Source organism: Ostrinia nubilalis, chromosome 14 (genome assembly GCF_963855985.1).
Source record: "Ostrinia nubilalis chromosome 14, ilOstNubi1.1, whole genome shotgun sequence".
Classification (NCBI taxonomy): domain Eukaryota; kingdom Metazoa; phylum Arthropoda; class Insecta; order Lepidoptera; family Crambidae; genus Ostrinia; species Ostrinia nubilalis.
Genome location: NC_087101.1, coordinates 13,884,405 through 13,904,367, shown reverse-complemented (window position 1 = coordinate 13,904,367; position 19,963 = coordinate 13,884,405). Strand labels below are relative to the sequence as shown.

The window sequence follows — 19,963 nt, the reverse complement described above, 5'->3', positions numbered from 1 at the left end:
GTTACTCATCCTGAAAGTGCTTCACGAGCTCTTTCTAACGGTATCAGTAAATAGTTACAGAATTAACTGGATCTATCCGAAAATTCAATGTTTTCAGCCTCCATACTAAATGTATGCCAGCCACACAATATTAAAAGTGTTATAGATCACTTATCGTTTCCACCCTGTATAATACAAATAGACTTATATTATTAAAATATTGCAATATTATTACTTACATAATATTAAACATAATTTTTACTATTATAAAGCCAGTTAAAAATTCCCTGAGCCAAATAAACTCAGTAAAGTTTTATTTATACTTCCTGCATAACAACAGACTACTCTTTTAAACTACCACTATTCTCACTCTCAATCCTCGTTCCTCATTCATCCCTTTCGTTTCCTCCATAGACCAATCATTCCTCATCATTCAGCGTTCAAATCATAAATTATCTTTCATCACTCATCTTACTATTCCGTTACACACAAAAGTCGTTAATCCTATATAAATATTGCTCTTCTTATTGTTGAACTGTGAATCTGATGTTTTATTTTATTTTCAGATTCGTCCTTCAGATCTTCTTTGCCATAGATACTATCAGAGAGCACGAATTACTACAGTTGGTGCTTATTTAATGAAGCTGAGGACCGGTGATTCAGATGACAGAATAGCTACATTACTTGGCATTTCAAGGAGTACTCTTACAAAATATGTAATGAAAGCACGCAGTATGATGGAGGAACATTTCGTACCAGCACATTTAGGGTTACAACATATTAGTAGAGAGGAAGTAGCCCAAAGAAACCTTTATGTTCCAGTCTCTTTTCGGGAAGCCAGGAAACGATTTACCACAAAGAAAGGCTATTGTCATCATGGATGGTACATACATACATTTATGTGCAAAAAAGTAGCAATTATAATAATAATAAGCCTTTTATTTCCGAAACATTTTTACATTTTACATTTGACACTTTCTTCACTTAAAAAAAAAAATAAGAAACATTCACAAAATGTCTAAGATTTCGGTGTGCCTATTGGCAAAGGCCTCCTCCAACTCCTTCCATTGCCTTCTGTCCTCCGCCACTCTCATCCATAGAGGTCCTGCGGTCAACCTCAATTCGTCCTCCCATCTTAAAGCCTTGCGACCTCGGTTTCTGGCGCTATCTCTCGGGTACCACACTGTCAACCGTTTACACCACTTCTCCTTGTTACAGCGTAGCATATGTCCCGCTCATCTCCATTTGAGTTGATCGATGCGTGTTAGGATGTCTGTTAGTTTCGTTTTGCACCTGATATCTGTATTTCTGGTCTTGTCCATTAGTTTCAATCCTAGCATGCTCCTTTCCATTCCTCTCTGACACCTTGCTAGTTTGTCCCTATGGCGTTTTGTCAAGGCCCAGGTTTCGCAGTTCGATTCCAGTTCCCGTGGGAATTAGTTTACTAAAGTACCTACGTGCGAAATTTAAAGCGTCTAACTTAAGCGGTTTAGATTTTTCATACAAAAGGATTTTCCCGCTAATTCCTGTTCCCGTGGGAATTCCTAAGTATACTATAACCTGCCCAGGAGTATGAAGAATAATTGTACCAAGTTTCGTTAAAATCCGTCGAGTAGTTTTTGTTTCTATAAGGAACATACAGACAGACAGACAGACAACAATTTTACTGATTGCATTTTTGGCATCAGTATCACCACAGAATACATAATAGTAGCAACAGAAATTGCACTCCCTTGTGTAGGATCAGATGCCGACATTTTAACGGTAATAATAATAATGCAAAATATCCAACGAACATGGTGCATTCGAAATCGCACCTTACTACTACGCTCACAAGAGCGAATTTTTTTTGTGTTCAGAATTGATCTACCTCACAGCTCAAGCGTCAGGGTTGTATAAGCAAAGTAAAATAAATAAAAACTTAATTTTAAGAAGCATTTATTGTATTTACGATTAGTTAACTTTAATCTAGTGGTGTTTGTATAATCGTATCATCTCTAAAGTACATATTAATAAACTTCAGTGTTGCGATAATTCGAAATTGGACAAACAGTTTTAAAAGGTGTAGTGTCGGAAAATAGACACGGTGAAGTAAAGTTAATGTTTAAATTAGCTAAAATAATTTTTTTGCTACTGTTTTTTGTCATAAGTATTTCAAAATTATTTAAAAAGTGTAGTGTTTTTAATTATTTAAATTACTACAGTTAATTATTATTCCTAAATATTACGATTTTCCATTAAAGAAGGATAACAGTGCTGTTGGAACAATAAACCTTGATTGTGACGATGATCGACCGAACGTGTATAGGTACGCGTGTGCTCACAGGCGCGTGACGGCCCTGACTGATTTGCAACTTGAAGTTGTCGCGCGCTGTAGGTAATTATCTCGGCCGGCATAGGCGAGTGACGGAGGCCTGGTATCACCCCCTGATAGTTATTTTGAAAATATATTTCATGTACAGAGTTGACCTCTCTACAGATTTATTATAAGTAGGTACCTATAGAAGATAGAAAATGGAAATGTACTTCTGTTATGCTAATAACCTCAAAATCTGAAGCATTTTTATTAATCTAAGATTGTAACGAATCTCCCGCTTATCCGTGCTTTAAGTATCTACACTAATATTATAAAGAGGAAAACTTTGTTTGTTTGGTTGTAATGAATAGACTCAAAAACTATTGGACCGTTTTTATTAAATTCTTTCACCATTCGAAAGCTACATTATCCACGAGTAACAGGCTAAATTTTATTTTGGAAAATAATAGGGTTCCGTAAAATATGTAGGTACCTAATGTAGGCCACGCGCGCGAAGCCGCGAGCGAAAAGCTAGTGGAGTATAAGGTGACAATCGTTAAGTAATTTCACATATAAAAATCATTATTTCATTGCTTGGGGGTCTTGGGGCGAACGATGTATGGACGCAGAACAATATCCTTTATTTTCAAATTTAAGCAAAAAGCATTCTGTGGTTATAAAATACCTATGCTTATTTGCACATAGTTTATCAATCACCATGTTAATTCCATGCTTTCTATCCAGTCGACTGCTCTAACGACAAGGGTGGGCAGTCGTTGAGATGACAGCGCGAAAATCGTCGGCATCCACTAATTATGACCCTTATGTACCACTATATTGACAAAGTTCTCCGTCTTCGTACGCGATATTGGAAATTTGGCATCTACCATCGGCTGATCTGACATTAGGCGTAGTCTGGCTTTGATATTCAATTTTCAACTGTATTACCTTGACAATCAGTTCAAAATTGATTACTAGAAAATTATTTGACAGACGATTTCTACTCTCGACAAATGCATTTGAATTAGCCCACAGAAGTATCAATCATGGTATACCTACATAAATATTAATAATTCGTCCTAATAAATAAGTAGGTAATTAGTAATTATTTTTCTACTTTTTAGTGTAGGTTTTTTAGTCGGTTTTTTTTTAAATATTACAGCAACAAAATCGTCAGATGTGCGATGTCTAAAGTTAGGGATGGTTCTTTCTTTCACGAATTCATACTTTTTATTTAAAAAGTTAAAAGTTATAATAATAAAATAATGTTTCTGCTTTGTTTCAGAGTGACAATGTCAAAGATGTGTCAACGGATGTACCGACGACACTGCGACGAGAGAAACGGGGGCTCTTACATGAAGGTAAATAGAGTTTTGCTATTGTATTCGTTACTATTAAAATATTAAAGAGCATGTTTTTATATTTATTATACTTACATACCTACCTATTATAATGTTTGTCCTTAGATTAATAGAGCTTTTATTTAAGTATAGTTTTCATACAAGGTAAAAATCTTTAGGGTGGATTCGACCAAACAAGAGTAAATACTAATCTCTGAATCAATCGTCAGTTATTCGACATTTTGACATATTTCCCATACTGAAACTGTCAATGTGCCAGTTTTCGAATCGGGCCTTAGTCAGAACCTATGGAAAATCTCACCCTCACTCAAGTTACCCTACCTTTAAACGTTTACTATAATCACTAACAAAAATTGAAACCCCATCAAAACAGCGGCTTATTATCGTACAAATAAAACAAAACGATGGGGCTATAAACAAACGCAATTGCGGCACAAGTGGGCATAAATCCGACCCTTGCGTGACTGGAGGAGGATGCAATTCACAAGTGATTAACGGAGAGAGTGAAAAAATGGAAGGAAGAAAATGAAAACGTCGTCATTTACAGCTCGAACTTTGGAATCTAGTTGAAAAATTATGTTTAGTGTGGAAATTTCACTTTAAACTACTGTTTAAAAGACGTGTAAAACTTATTTATTTGATGATAACATCAAAGACGTAACTATTGTTCATGAACTAAAAAAAATTAAAAACTATTATAATACAAAAGTAATATTTACAGAAAATAAAAGTAAAAGAGTGTTCATTAATTATAACTAATAGGTAAATGGCATACCTAACTTACCTATCTAGCTAATGGGTTTCTTAAAATCCTACTCAGAAAGAGCTTTAAATGTAAAGGGTTACCTACTTTTTCATTAGAACATATCTTTGTAGCTCCAGAAAGAGGAAAGCTCTGGTACAATCATAAGAAATTTAACAAATCGAACAGTTTTTTTTCTATTTTCGTAGGTCTAAATATCCGTAAACTCCTTACGCTGTCAGAACAGTCTAGAGTGAACTAATTAGTAATTTTCCACACATCCAAACCAATGAACCAAATCGCTCGTGTCACCACACTTGCATTTCAAAGGAATGCAGATATCGGATGTCCGGCGTTCTCCGGACTTGTGGACACACGACACGGCCGTTCCGGCTGATAATGAGCCGTGTGGCCGCCATGTGTGTCCGATCGGAAATGGAAATGTCCAGTCCACGGACGTAGGCGGTAGACAGACACAGCTGGGCTAGGTCAGCGGTTCCCAAGTGTTGTTTATTGAAACAAAGTGTGGTTTACCCTTTTGAAAAAATCTTAGTTCCCCACGGCATTGCCAGGGTTAAAAAAGGTATTCTGTCTAGTCTAAGTAGTAGTTATATTTTATGTATGTACTATCTAAATAAGATTCAACTGATACACGTGGCCACCATGTGTGTCCGATCGGAAATGGAAATGTCCAGTGCATGGACGTAGGCGGTAGACAGACACAGCTGGGCCAGGTCAGGGTTTCCCAAACTGTTGTTTATTGACCTGTTTTAAATAAAGTCAAAACGCGCACGGTACTCGCAGGGTTAAACGGTATTGGCTGTGGCAGCTATAATTTCGTTGAACTATAAATCAGGTTCAACTAATACACGTGGACAACATATGTGTGTCCGACCGATCGGAAATGGAAATGTCTAGTGCATGGACCAGGCAGACAGTAGACACAGCTGGACTAGGTCAGCGGTTCCCAAAGATTGGTTAATTGACCCATTTTGAGAAGTTTAAGCCCCCCACAGCACTGCCAGGGTTAAAAAAGGTATTCTGTCGCAGTTATATTTTGTGTATGTATTATCTAAATAAGATTCAACTAATACACGTGGCCGCTATGTGCGTAATGTCCAGTGCATGGACCAGGCGGTAGACAGCTGGGTTAGCTCAGCGGTTCCCAAAGATTTGTAAATTAACCCGTTTTGAAAGTCTTAGCTCCCCATGACACTCGAAGGGTTTAAACGGTATTGGCTATCGCAGTTATTTTCTGGAAATATAAAAAAAAATAGATTAAAGTAGGTACACTTATTATTAGGCATGTGGTCTGAGGTAGTACCTAACTACTTACATAATTTGTATTATTTGACGATAAATAAAACATACATACTGACACGATACTTTAAAGTAAAACTTATGTTTTGATAGGTATACAAAATACCTGTTTGATTTTATCGTTAGTACCTATAATCTTTTCCACTGTCAAAAAAGCAACGCATAACCTTAATTGACATTTTTTTTAAATAAAACACAATAGACTGTAGACATAATTAATTATTATACCTACAGCTGTTCAAACATGTCCTACCTTATTAGGGTATGTCTCCGTGTGTACACGTTTTGCGTCTCAACATGCATCGTGCAGTCGTGGCCGAGTGGTTAAGGCGTCTGACTCGAAATCAGATTCCCTCTGGGAGCGTAGGTTCGAATCCTACCGGCTGCGGAATTTTTTGGGATTTGTTGTAATATCTAAATGTTTTTTTTTCATTACAATTTAGGACCTTTAATTTCATTACGGGACTATTCCCACCTCTCGTTCCCACCGCTGCAACTCCTGTGTAAAACCCAACCAGTGAAGGTCAAGTTTGTCCCGGGAGAAAGTGGCGAAAGAAACTCCTTTACTATTGGTATTCCTTGTTAATATTGCATAAGATTCTATACAAAGTTTATTAAACAAACCTATAGGCCTAAGATGCTTGCCGCGTTGAGCGGTCATCACGCCATTTTATCGAATTTGCCCATACATTTTGACGTCGATAAAAGTTATCACGGCGCGCATCTTAGGCCTACTGGTATGGTACTGTCATTTTAACGTCACTGCTAACTCTACGAGTTTATAAAAACTCGTGGAAAGATCAAACTGCCCACAAAATTAAACTCCTGTCATTACAAAACATTCCCGTTTTATACGCCAATCACCCATCGTGTGGTCACCGCCATGGGGCGCTGAAATTGAAACGTCCGAAACATTCCGCTCTTTGAGGCTTATGAGTTCGATGCAGGTTTCATTTAACGGGTTGGAATTCCAATCAACAGTCAATTATAAAGTTGTCTGTGTATGGAATGTCTGGTTTGATGTTTTGTGTATGTATTTAAATATTTTTAATGAAACATGCAGACTCTTTACTAAAAAGTATAGATCGGCAAATTTTTTGAACAGTGAGTCGATTGGTACCACTAATTGAAACTCAACACACATCGTAGCAGTGATTAATACGCTAATTTATGTTTGTATGATTCTACCTTTTGCAAAAGGTCCTTGAATGTTATGCAATCATTAAAAACTTGGCCCCATCAAACATCTTGGGAACAGTTCTCAAACAACTTATTAAGAATGGGAAATTCAAGATAAACTCAGTCGTGAAGTCAGGAATTTCGCATTGGACAGAACTTCTGGAGTTCACAAAACGATCGTTTAAACTTTGGACAATCAGAGAAATTGCCTATTAACGAACAACTCAGAAAAGCTTCCGAACAAATAAAATAATGGGCGGGGATCGTTGATTATTTTGTAAGCCTTTATGGTGGGATACTTGGATTTTGCTTTCTTTTTTAAAGATTACTAGCGGCCGCCCGCGACTTCGTACTCGTGGATCCCGTTTTACCCCCTTCCCGCTTTTCTGTTGAAATTTTTCCTGAATTTTCTTTGCTATAAACATCATGGAGCCCGAGACCTTTCCAACGAATGCAAAACCGTGGAAATCGGTTCGTGCGTTCTGGAGTTATAGCGTCATGAAGGAAAACCCGACTTATTTTTATATAGTAGATTAGTAATTTGTACTGCACAAATTACTAATAGTCCCGTTATCCCCTCGTGGTAAGCTAAATATGCTTTGTGTTACGAGTGGGCTCACCACAATAGTCGAGTGGCGTTAGGATTCGAACTCGCGTTCCTCGGATCTCAAGTCGGCCAATCCCACGCCTTCATATATCTAGTGGCTTCGTGGCTTCAATGTTATTTAATTGGAGGTATATATATATATACTTTTTAGAGAGGGACATTCCCTCGTTTTGTATTTAAGACTTGACAGTTATCGTTTAACGATTTAACCAGTTGGCGCCAGCGCCACTGTGGAATAACTGGTGAGCGCAAATAAATACGACACCCCTTAGCTCAGATACGATGTGTACATGCGTGGAAAGCATGACAGGGCTTATAAGGCAAGAGCTTTTAGATATTATAAAAACCGAGATACGTCACACTCATGTCCGCCTTCCATGTATTCACAGCTTTCTTAAACACTTATTTTTTGAAGACATGCATTTTGTGATGCGTTGCACGATTAAGAGTAGGCGCACACCGTTGATTTTTCGTCGGCCGATAGTTTAGTCGGGCAGTTGATCAGTATGGGCATGTATAGGAGTACGCACACTACGCCGATTCGATTTGGCCGATTCTTCATACAATTTAAAATCGGGCACAACTATCGGCCAACTAAAAATCAACGGTGTGCGCCTACTCTAAGACTTTGAATGTTGTCAGACTTGTCTAATTACTATGAAGTTTTATGACGACTTGACTCATTAACAAGTGCGTATTTAAGATTAATCAATTCACTGTTAAATTGCTTAATTAATATCCAGAAACAATAAGCCGCCAAAGTTTGTTATGAATATTGATGGAGCCAACCCTCTGTAATTTCACGATTAAGCTTTGAAAATTAGTTATTTTGTAAAGTATTCAATAATTTCTAACTGTATTTTAATTTATCTTCGTTTTGGTGAATTTCAAAACAGGACTTATCTCTGAATATGAAATCAATTTCGATATTACATTCTGAGGTGTAATTCTTATTACACCTAATTTTGTACGTCTATTCACAAACAATCCTAGGATTCTAGGCTACGGCTATTCTAGCCTTCTCTGAACACAATATTATCCATTTTAGATAGAGCTAGTCTATCTAAAATGGATAATATTGTGTTCAGAGAAGGCTCAATATTTCTTTAAAGCAGTATACTTACCTACCTACTTTCAAAATATTATTTGTTTTTAAAATCATAAGATGGTAAATTTATGCCAATTTTGTATTCGCACCTTTTTCTATGCAAATAGAGTTGGTTTAATTTTCCTAAACCAAAAACGTGTCGTGTTTTCCGTATTATAAACAACCAACTCGATTATTTCATTTCACATACACGTTCATTACAAAGTCGCCCATTAAAATACAACTCACCAAACTCCGAACTCGTGTTTATCGTTGTTTGCCTCGAACAACGATACAAAGTTAGTTGTGGCCCGTCCAATTTCCGCCGGCGCGGCGCGGCGCCGCGGCAAACTCGATTCAGTCTAGCTAGGCCGATTGTTTGGTAGCTATTTCGATGAATGTTGTATTGCATTTCTGTTGTCTGTTTGAGAGTTCTACATAGGTTTTAGAAAGACACTGAAAGGATTTTTTTTTGTAAGTATTTTACAGATAATAGTTAAACATTTTGTAGAATGTCTACTAGGTGATTTAAATATACAGTTTCAGTGAGCCTGCATAAATAATTTTGTGAAAATGTGATCAAATAATAGGTTGGTTTAATAAGACGTCAACATAAATCTATATCTTTGCTACATCGTCCGTTTGTTCGTTTCAGCTAAATACAAAAACCACTGACATTATATTTTTTGCATTGGGGTGGTTAGGCAAAATATAAAGAAAATTAATGGTATGTTTGTTAGATGCCTACCTGAATAAGACCAATACCTGGCTGCAGGTCCAATCAAAATCAGACAGAAGATTCAGAATGAAAGCAAAGACAGAACAATAATGGAAGGAAAACTAGCATTGTTTGTAAGGCGGAGTATTATTCCGCTCTCTGGAGCATTGTCAAAGAGCAAATAATTAAAAGTCCGATAGGACAATACAGTCCCGCAGCAATCAGCCGTGACTGCCGCGTCTAATAAGAAACAAATCGGTGAGGCACTTTTGTTTTGAATGTTGGGTGGGTTCTGTATTCTATTTGTTTATTTTTACGAGTCTAATGCCCGTTTTCACCATCAATCCCTAATTTTTAAGTGACCCCTATGAAAACAAATATCCTATTAGGTGTTACCATAGGGGTCACATAAAAATTAGGGATTGATGGTGAAAACGGGCATAAGGCGTAAAGGACATAGGTGAAACGCTAAAGTGTCCAAACTGCAACTCTAGGTTGGTAACTCCAGTTACATTTTGATAGGTTTTTTCTATCCGGATCTAGCTAATATTTTTCGATTTCTGATTGACGGCATTCAAACTTTTCTGTTTAATATTAGGTATTTTTTCATTGGATCGATTTCAGGGGACATCCATAACATTTGTTTTTGATTATGTTACAGTAATTGTCTGTTCAATATCAGTTAATGTTTTAATTTTAAACATTTTCGTATCAATAAAATCTCGCAATTTATAGCTTTTCAGGCATGAAAAGGTAAGAAAATAGAAGACACCTTGTCCCAACTGATATAACTAAGTTATATTTAAGATCTACATAAAATTGCCATAAAAATGCATAAAACATTCTTTTAATTATGCTTGTACAGTACCCTGAAAGTCCCCTCTATTTCTCCATTGAAAATCGCAATACGGACTTCGATGAAAGTTTCTTCATTTGCCCGTCGAAGCGCTACTGTGCGTTGTTTTCACCTCCCACTTGTTTTGTTGGAAACATTTTGCATGTTGTTTCGACGTGTCAAAATATTAGCAAGCTTTTGCGACTGTCTTTTGTTTTTTTCTTGGAATGAGTTCGAGTCGCTGGGTTTGAATGCTGATAAATAGAGTTCAGGGACTTTTTGTACGAAATAACTTAATTTTCAAGTCTCTCTCAGTCCGTAGTATGACTAGTATGGTAGACAATACAGACAACAGACACCACTGCGTTTAGCTTGATGTGCTGTCATCCGTACTACAATATTAAACGGACTATAAAGGCTATTGATCAATATGGATACTTACTTTTAGGGTAGCTAAATAAAACTAACTCTCATATCTTACAAGTCAGTAATTATTCTTATTTTTATGAATAGAGAGGTAAATATTTAATGTAACCCTTTCTCATCTGACACTTTAAATGCATCATTTTAAGTTTGCCATTTTGCCAAAACACTATGGAAAACGATATACAGGGTGTCCCAAAAACAATGGATAACCCTGTAACCATCGATAGGCCTCGCCATGGTCTCCCTAACGTCCAATTTTGACCCCAGTAAAAATATCACCGTTTTCAAGATTTTTAAGTTTTTGTGCATTTTTAGAAAATTGCCACCTGCGATTACTTTTTCTTATGCCATTTCTACAAATGAGGATACTTTTCAATCTAGTTTTTTTCCTTATCACAAGGGATAGTTGGGCTATCAAAAGAAAAGATTAAAGTTCAACAAACTAGTTTAAAAGTATGAAAATTTTAAGAAATTGCAGAGAAGAAGGAAAAATTAATTCATTGTCTTGCACTTTTGATCAGCCGTCGTGTAAAAAAAATGTAGGAAGACCATCGTGCCCATTATCTTAAAAACTTCCTTGGTTAATTGAGATTCTAAAAAGGTATCACAAGCCTATGTATTCTGTATTATTTTTATCTTATGGCTACTTGAATAGCAACTAGTATGAAAACTGCAAAACAGAGTTTTTCTCGTAATAGTTAAACTAGGACTGCATAGTGGCATTAAATACAAATGGATAATTTTTAGCGTAGGAATTTTAATAAATCAATATTTTATCATCATCATCATCATCATTTCAGCCATAGGACGTCCACTGCTGAACATAGGCCTGTACCCCAATGATTTTCATAATGACCGCTTGGTAGCGGCCTGCATCCAGCACCTTCCTGCTTACCTTTATGAGGTCGTCGGTCCACTTTGTAGGTAGACGTCCTACGATGCGCTTTCCGGTACGTAGCCTCCACTTGAACCCTGTTGCCCCATTGGCCGTCCGTTCTGCGTTTTTGTGATTACTTAATTTTTGTTTTAAACCTTATAAATGTGCCTATAGACAGATACCCGTGATAATACACGGCTCGGAAACGTGGATTTTTTGGACAGCGTGCTATTTAAGGGGCTATGCTCGGGTTTCTTCACGAAACCGTATCAGAATTTAGGAGATCCGTAAACGAACTAAAGTCGCTGACATAGCTCGACGCATCAGCAAGCTGAAGTGGCAATGGGCAGGGCACAGTAGGTTGCAGAACTGAGGCAGCAGGGTTAAAGTGGAGGCTACGTACCGGAAAGCGCATCGTAGGACGTCCACCTACAAAGTGGACCGACGACCTCATAAAGGTAAGCAGGAAGGTGCTGGATGCAGGCCGCTACCAAGCGGTCATTATGAAAATCATTGGGGTACAGGCCTATGTTCAGCAGTGGACGTCCTATGGCTGAAATGATGATGATGATGATGATGATAAAATGCTGCTTTATTAAAATTCCTACGCTAAAAATTATCCATTTGTATTTAATGCCACTATGCAGTCCTAGTTTAACTATTACGAGAAAAACTCTGTTTTGCAGTTTTCATACTAGTTGCTATTCAAGTAGACATAAGATAAAAATAATACAGAATACATAGGCTTGTGATACCTTTTTAGAATCTCAATTAACCAAGGAAGTTTTTAAGGTAATGGGCACGATTGTCTTCCTACATTTTTTTTACACGACGGCTGATCAAAAGTGCAAGACAATGAATTAATTTTTCCTTCTTCTCTGCAATTTCTTAAAATTTTCATACTTTTAAACTAGTTTGTTGAACTTTAATCTTTTCTTTTGATAGCCCAACTATCCCTTGTGATAAGGAAAAAAACTAGATTGAAAAGTATCCTCATTTGTAGAAATGGCATGAGAAAAAGTAATCGCAGGTGGCAATTTTCTAAAAATGCACAAAAACTTAAAAATCTTGAAAACGGTGATATTTTTACTGGGGTCAAAATTGGACGTTAGGGAGACCATGGCGAGGCCTATCGATGGTTACAGGGTTATCCATTATTTTTGGGACACCCTGTAAATTAGGTCGAGTATCGAGTATGCTCTTCTGAAATTCTGCTAAAGTACCAGAAAAATTTAAGCATCTCCTTGATATTTAACAAATGTTGTCATTATTTACGGGTGTTTTCTTTTTTAACTTTCACATCTCATCAAACAACTCTGACCTCTCGAGTTCAACTTTGACAAATTACACTTTTCAGTTCAAAATTACTTGCTGGCCCGTCACTGATGGAATCCGTCGAGTTTTAACGAGGTTCGCTTCTGACTTTAACTGTGGGAGGCATGAACAGATGCGGTCCATTTTAAACTTTATTGCTGAGGCTTTAAGAGACACACGAATGTGCATTTTAAGTTGAATCTGTAGACATTTATTTTTTTATTTCAGATCTGATACAAATGAAAAGTAAATGCGTATCTATTTCAAAATCAAACTTCGGACTGGCAAATTTTTAACAGGTGAAAAGTGAATGTTTATTTCAAAATTCCATAAATTACGTACACGAATTACATGATTTTTGACTCTCCGGTCCGTCGTAGTCACGTTTTGGGTGATAGATTTGAAATGTGACGTTATGAAATACCCTTCCTCCCACCCCTTTGTCACAAAATGTCACACTTCGTCGACCCCCTCTCTCCCCTATAACGTGTGGCCTAATTTATAAATGACCTTAGGTCAAACTTCATATACCGACTGAAAAAAAAACACATCAAAGCTTTACAGAACGAATTTAAGACAATATTGTCTGATTATAAGAATAAAAAATATTAGTCAAGTAATAGATTTCCCTGTTCAGATTCATCCAATCCCATTAAGTAAAGGATGTCATTTATAAGCGCTGGATCGAACGTCATTTATCTAAACGCCAGTTATTTATGTTTCTTTGAGCTCCTTGCTTTGTTCCGTTTTCATTTTTAACTTCTTATTGGATTTCTAGATTAATGGATATACAATCCAAGGATTTCCTTTACGTCAACCAAAAGATCTCGTGTGTTTGGGAGTTATGATGGGATGAAACGAAACGCGTTTGCGTTCAGTAATGTATCAAATGTTTCTGGAAGACGTGCTTCATATTAACTAAGTATAAACAATGAAATGATGATAATTTGGATGACTTCTGATGATAGTATAATATTATTGGCTTCCGGTCGTCTTGTCCTGAAGCAGTGGTAGGGTTAAAATTACACTAGAGAGTGCAAAAGCGCTTTTCAAAAGTCTTTTTTTCATAAAGTTTGTAATTTACTTATTAATTTTGTTTTGTTATAAAATTGCGTTTATTCGGTATGCTACAATGTTCAATATTTCAGTAAAATTAAATACTTAAAATATACTTACACTAATTTTCTTTTTGCAAAATTAAAAAATAATGAGTTCCTTCCTCAATCCAATAAAAAGCCAGTAACTAAACACGGTAATTGAATCCTTTGTCAAGTCCAACCCTACGACAAACCGGCTTCGTACCTCCAGCACGTCAATCCAAACACAGCGGTGTCTTATTTCGTTGTAACACGGGCTATTTTGAGACAAAAATGTACAGTCTAATGTGCTGTCGATTGTACACCTTGAGAGAAGTGTGTTTACAATAAGTGCAAGCGCACAAGCACATTATTCATAGACGAGGGGGACGCTCGGTTTGATGTCCAAATTTGCATTTTACCTGCAGCATAACGTGGGTTTGAAGATAAAATATTATTGGATCTTGGGGTCTTATTTTCTGGAATATACTTACCTAGTTAAGTATTTTAAAAAATAAATATGCGATCACTGATACGAATTTACTCTATGAGCTGCCAGATAAATCAATAATATGGATATGTCCTGGGTAAAAAGCAAGAGTTTGAATTAGTCCGTCGGTTAATTTATCAAAAAATACTTGACACGTATTTTTCACTTTTTCAAACTCAAAGAGTTAAAGTGCGCCAAAGTTCAAAAGAAGAGTGAGTGTAGTACTTTATTGTGATGTCACGCGAAACTTCAACGCATCATAATTACTCGTTTGATTGACAAATAAAAATATACTAACTACTAGTTACACTAAAAGATTTTTTAGGAAGCTTGATGTATATTAATTACAGTACAACGTACCTACTTATATTGGTGCGTGTTAATAATCTTAACCTGTCAATCTTCATCAAATCAAATCAAATCAAATCAAATCAAATCAAATCAAATCAAATCAGTTTATTTGCGTGAAAAGTGGTCTACAAGTTCTTACAATATTAAGATGTCCGCACAGTCCACCAGAAGCTGGCATGCAAATATTGTTAACATTATATTTATAACATTAAAAAATTACATTTTGGTTTTCAATTAATAACTTTTACAAGTCTATTTCAGATTCTAGGTACTCATTTACAGAATAATAACATTTAGCTTTTAGCCAATTCGTTAATTTCTTTTTGAATATGTTAAGAGGAAGTTCAGTTAGTGAGTACGGCAACTTATTATATATTTTTATGCAGGTTGGGTAACAGTTCCTTTTATAAAATTGGGTATGCATTTTGGGCAGCAATAGCTTTCCCCTGTGCCTTATTGATTTGACTGCATAGTCATCCTTATTCACAAATAAATGTGGATATGTTTTTACGAAAACACAGCAGTCTAGTATGTACATTGAAGGAAGAGAAAGCAAATTTAGTTTTGGGAATAACTGCCTGCATGAAGTTTGAGGTCAAAACAAAACATCATTCAATTCAAAACAAAAATTACTAAATAAGATCTTCAATGTGCTACTTCTTATTTATCTACAATCCCAGCATATACTGTAGAAGATGAAATATCACCTCATAACATTAAATGGTGGAAAGAAATAAAAATACATAAGCGAGTCCCAGGAGTGACTGAGGGACACTTCCAAACAATTACACGGGGCCTCGTTAGCGAGAGCTTGGTAACTCGGTAGCTCAGATGGAAATTATGAGCTCAGCGAAATGAGCTCGGAATGTTTGGAGCGGAGTTGTTTAACGCGATAGTTAAACGTTTTGATGTTTTGACGTTAATTTTTTGATTAGGGAATTGCTCACGTATTTAAGTACCTAAACAATCACATAGACAGATGATAAAACTGGTATGAAATTGATCTATCGTGTCCTGAAGAATATCTGTGTAATCATCATCTTTAGGTCAGGTCTCCACTGCAGGAGTATGACTCTCCCTCTCATTTACCAGACAATTGAAGCGTATTGACTTACATTGACTTACATTCCCCACACTGCATTGGTCAGGCGGTAGGGCAGGCTTGTTATTTGCTTAATTCTCCCGGAGCTATCAGTGCATTATATCCTTTTTCAAAATGTCCTTTTCTAGAATTATCTTTTCCTCGACCTTTCTTTTTCTTTCACGAGAGTGGGGTGTTTCTCTTCTACTCTGTTGGAACCAGACGGTCAATGATATTAAAACACCATCAACTAAACGAATGCGAAACCTAAAATGACCTAGTTTTCCCTTATTTTACATGCTTTTTAACTGGTTCTGACTAGCACATGCATTGTAGGCACTTTGTAACAAAGCAAAGAATCGATAACCCAGATTCAACAACAGAGCTTCTGTAGTTTGAATGACTCTTGAGTTTTGACCCAAATTACTTACCCTCTACAACTTTTTCATTACATCTTTGATTTACCAATTCGAATCTTATTAGTTGCACATTTGGGTTGATTTCAGAACTGTGCCCTGAATTGCATGGTCTGTTTTTGTTTACGTCGCATAGCAACGATTTGTGTACGGAAATGTGGGTTCAGTGAACTTCTGCGAACCTTACATTGTACCTGATACATTTTCCAAGAATTTTCCATTATCATTCCGTATCTATTGTTATAGTAAAAAAGTAGATAGTTCACCCTTCAGTTATTTAGTTCTGCGATTGGAATACAATACAGCGAAGAAAAAAATGAAGTACAGGAAAATATAAAAAATATTTTTGAAATAGCGCATGACTAGTGATGGGTACAAGTGGAAGAAACCGCAGAGAAAACGGTGCTTTTTTTAATTAGAATTTTCCAAGTGTCATTGTCAAAATTGCTACAGTAAAGAAGATACATAAATGACAAATTAAGCACTAGATATTATATATCACAAAGTATTTATGGCATTATTTATTTCGTAACTATCTTCAGGCATGTAAGAGGCACTCCAGTTTACAGCCGGCTGCACAGTAAACGAACTACAAACGCAGCCGTGTGCTGCGCAGCCTAGAAGAGCCTTTGAAAAGTCTGTGCGGCTCTTCATTCCATTGAGAGATATGGATAGGCTTAATCCCACTGTAGAAGCATCGCTTGTGATAGAAATAAAGATCGGAAAACATGTTACCTACGGATTTTTAAGTCTGTTTTGACAAAGCTTTAACTGTAGGTAGCAAAGCTTATTTGATGAATGAAAATGTAGTTTTAAAATCAAAACTCAGTAGGTAAACTTTGTTTATTAGATTAAGTTGATTTTAAACACATAGAGCGGCTCTCTTTTTTCACTTTTGTGTATTTTATTTCCATATTATATCTGGTCTGTCCTGTATTAGTGGGTAGCGCTTTGTGTTTTCTCTATTATTCCGCTTGCATTGATTTCCGTGACATCTTTCTGTCTTTAACTATCCTCGCACCGAACTTTAGCTGCATATTTCACAAATGTCAAATGCAATGTTTACCCACTCCGCGAGGCGGTGAAAAACGTTGCTTGATAATAAAACCGCGTCGTCAGCGCGCGTAGGGTGTCACGCGTCGATGGGCCGCAGCGATGCCCTTAGATTTTTTATTTGAGCAACTTTTTTTCGTGCCACCCCGTCTGCGAACTAAGCAAATACCTATCTTTTGGTACTCACGGTTGGGTGAGCCCGCGAACGTGGAACGCCTGCGGACTTAAATCCGCAACGCGGTGTAACGCAACTTTGCGGAATGAATGTGTTGGCGTAACTGAGTTCGTAAGTGTGTAGATCAATTTTGTTGACACGTTTATTAGATAAAACTACGTAATTTGTTTTCCATTTTATTAACAACTATGTAAATGGTCAAAATAGTGTCATTCCATAAGGATATTAGCGAATGAAATCGTTTAATTTAGGTTAATGTCTCTACATTTTATTTGTGATAGGTGCTTTCCCCAATTTTTTTGGTATCCTAAAACTATGCTGTCAACTGTCACCATTTTAAATTATCATCATTATCAAATCAGCCAATGGTTTCCATATTAACCTGTTGGTAGCGGCCTGCATCCAGCGCTTTCCTGTCATTTATGAGGTCGTCGGTCCTTTACCGTTACCATTTAATGTTTAAATAAGGAATAATAATATTAAAAACAATGCCTATTGCCAGTGGTTAGCCGAACCCTTGACCAGTGTGTAAAACACAATCGGTACAAAACCTCCGGCTGTGGTGAACGAGTTTAACTCATTTCCCGTACGGCGCGCCAATATGTGCCCGGATAGAATCGATGTTTGAATAATGGGGATTACGCGAAATTACCATGGGATTCCTGTTACCTGTCAGGATTGCACTCGTGGAAGTGGACGAAGATGCAATGCTGACTTTAAGAGTAAATTTAAGATCGGGGATGGAGATGTCTTCTTCTTGAAGACAGGAAGAGAACTTTGAATTTAGTAGCTTTTTAGGGTTAGGGTTTTTTAGGGATGTAGAGTAATTACACTACTTACTATGAATATAAAGTTTTAATCTGATAGGGGTACGTAGGCACTAGTGGCTATATCAAGGTAGAAAGTGGTAAAATAAAATCTTGAAATGTTTTTTTTTGCGGTACCTTTCCTACGTTATAAAAAGTGATACGCTATTGGCAACTACGTAAAAACACATGAGTAAATGCGAATGGCATACTTAATTTCAACTGTGCAAATAAAAAAAAAACACATGTCGGCACAAATACTATTTCGGTAGATTACAACTACACGATAATTTATTGTTAAGTTTCATAATGTATTTAACTCGAAAACTAGGAAAAACAAAGCATTAACTATAGATTGGATATGGAAGAATTAGTCCTCTTTTCTGGGCTAAGGACTTACGCCCGTATTCACAAACGACGCTTGCTTAAGTGAAGCAGCAAATCGAACGCACAGCGTTGAATAGAGCTCTGTGATTGGTTCGTATGTCACCCTGTGCGTCCACGCGCACTGTGAGACCTCATAGTAATGTTTGTGAATACGGGCGTTAGTTATTGTCACAGAAGATTACGTCAAAAGATATGAGCGCGGCATTTGTTATAGTCACGTGACTTCCTGTTAGTTTACAACGGAAGTTCTCGTGAAACTGGCAAAGTTCCAGGGTCCAGTCTAGCCTAGAGCTTTTGCAGCTTAAAAATGGCGGCCATAGGCTCAGATAGTTTATAGATCTGTGAACAATTAATGCATTTTATCTAAATTTATTTAAGTAAGACGGTTTTAGTAAGATAGCCAGTAATTCTGTGGTTAGGCATTTCGGGTGAAGCTCTCTAATCTAGTATTTGAATACGTGGTTAATACCTACTTACCATTTATTTACCCTTTTATTCTTTTAAACTGACAGACTGAATATTGTTCTTTTCAGTTGCTGAACACGTTGTCAACTGATTTGGAGGAGATGCTGACAGAACTGTACGAGGATAGAAAACTAGACAGGTAAGTTTGAATTATTATTTTGACCTTTGAATGGACAAGGACTTCATTATTCCACCTTATTTTTAGATAAAAATAGGCAGATTCATTCCACATTTAAATTAATCTAAGCAGAATAAAAAAACGTAAAAAAATCTGCAATTATTTACTATTTCTTATCAAGAAAATAAAAAAAAAAAACTATCGCAGCAGTAACTGCCCTCAACCCCATTTAACTTTAAATTCTATTACCAACTCTTCAGAAATCAAAATATCTTATAAGCGCACCAGTAAATCTGATTATGGCACAGTGGCGCGCTCCAGTGGCGCCAAATCGAATTACGTCCCGGGTTCGAGTCCCTTTGATACGGATCCTTTGAAATATGTGACCCTACCTGTAATTGCATTGATACTTTTATTTGGCTATAAGTTACGCCGACTGACTTTTAGAAATGTTAATGCTGAGGTTTGTACTTTATTTTATTGTTATTTATTATTTCAATAGTTTTAGTGACAACAATCTATGTATCTAATTATTTTTTTACTAATATTATAAAGAAAGAGAGAGATAGAGGGAAGGGGGCAAGTTTTTTAAGTCTGTTTAGTACGATTTATCTGTAGGGTAAACTCCCGGAACACAGCACTTACTTACCTACCTACTTATAGTTTAAAAACACTCATTATTTATGATATTATCAAGAATGCAATTATTCTAAATATTAAAGAACATTTCGTACCAAAAAGGGCAGTAAAAATAACCACCCTGTTTTTCGTTCCGAGTACACAGAGAAAGAAAGAGTAAACCAA

The 19,963-nt window shown here is 36.5% G+C and overlaps 1 protein-coding gene and 1 non-coding gene across 2 annotated transcripts in view; both read left to right on the top strand.

The window, feature by feature from the left end:
- Positions 1-3,557: 3,557 nt before the first annotated feature.
- Positions 3,558-19,963, top strand: part of LOC135078228 (protein sprint) — a 290,396-nt gene continuing 273,990 nt past the window's right edge. The window contains exons 1-2 of the mRNA XM_063972823.1: positions 3,558-3,636; positions 19,110-19,180. Coding sequence (XP_063828893.1) covers positions 3,568-3,636; positions 19,110-19,180 — 140 coding nt within the window. The 5' untranslated portion in view covers positions 3,558-3,567. The remainder of the gene's footprint in view (positions 3,637-19,109; positions 19,181-19,963) is intronic.
- Positions 6,005-6,086, top strand: Trnas-cga (transfer RNA serine (anticodon CGA)). Its single transcript has one exon. It is a non-coding gene; the product is annotated as a tRNA-Ser (tRNA).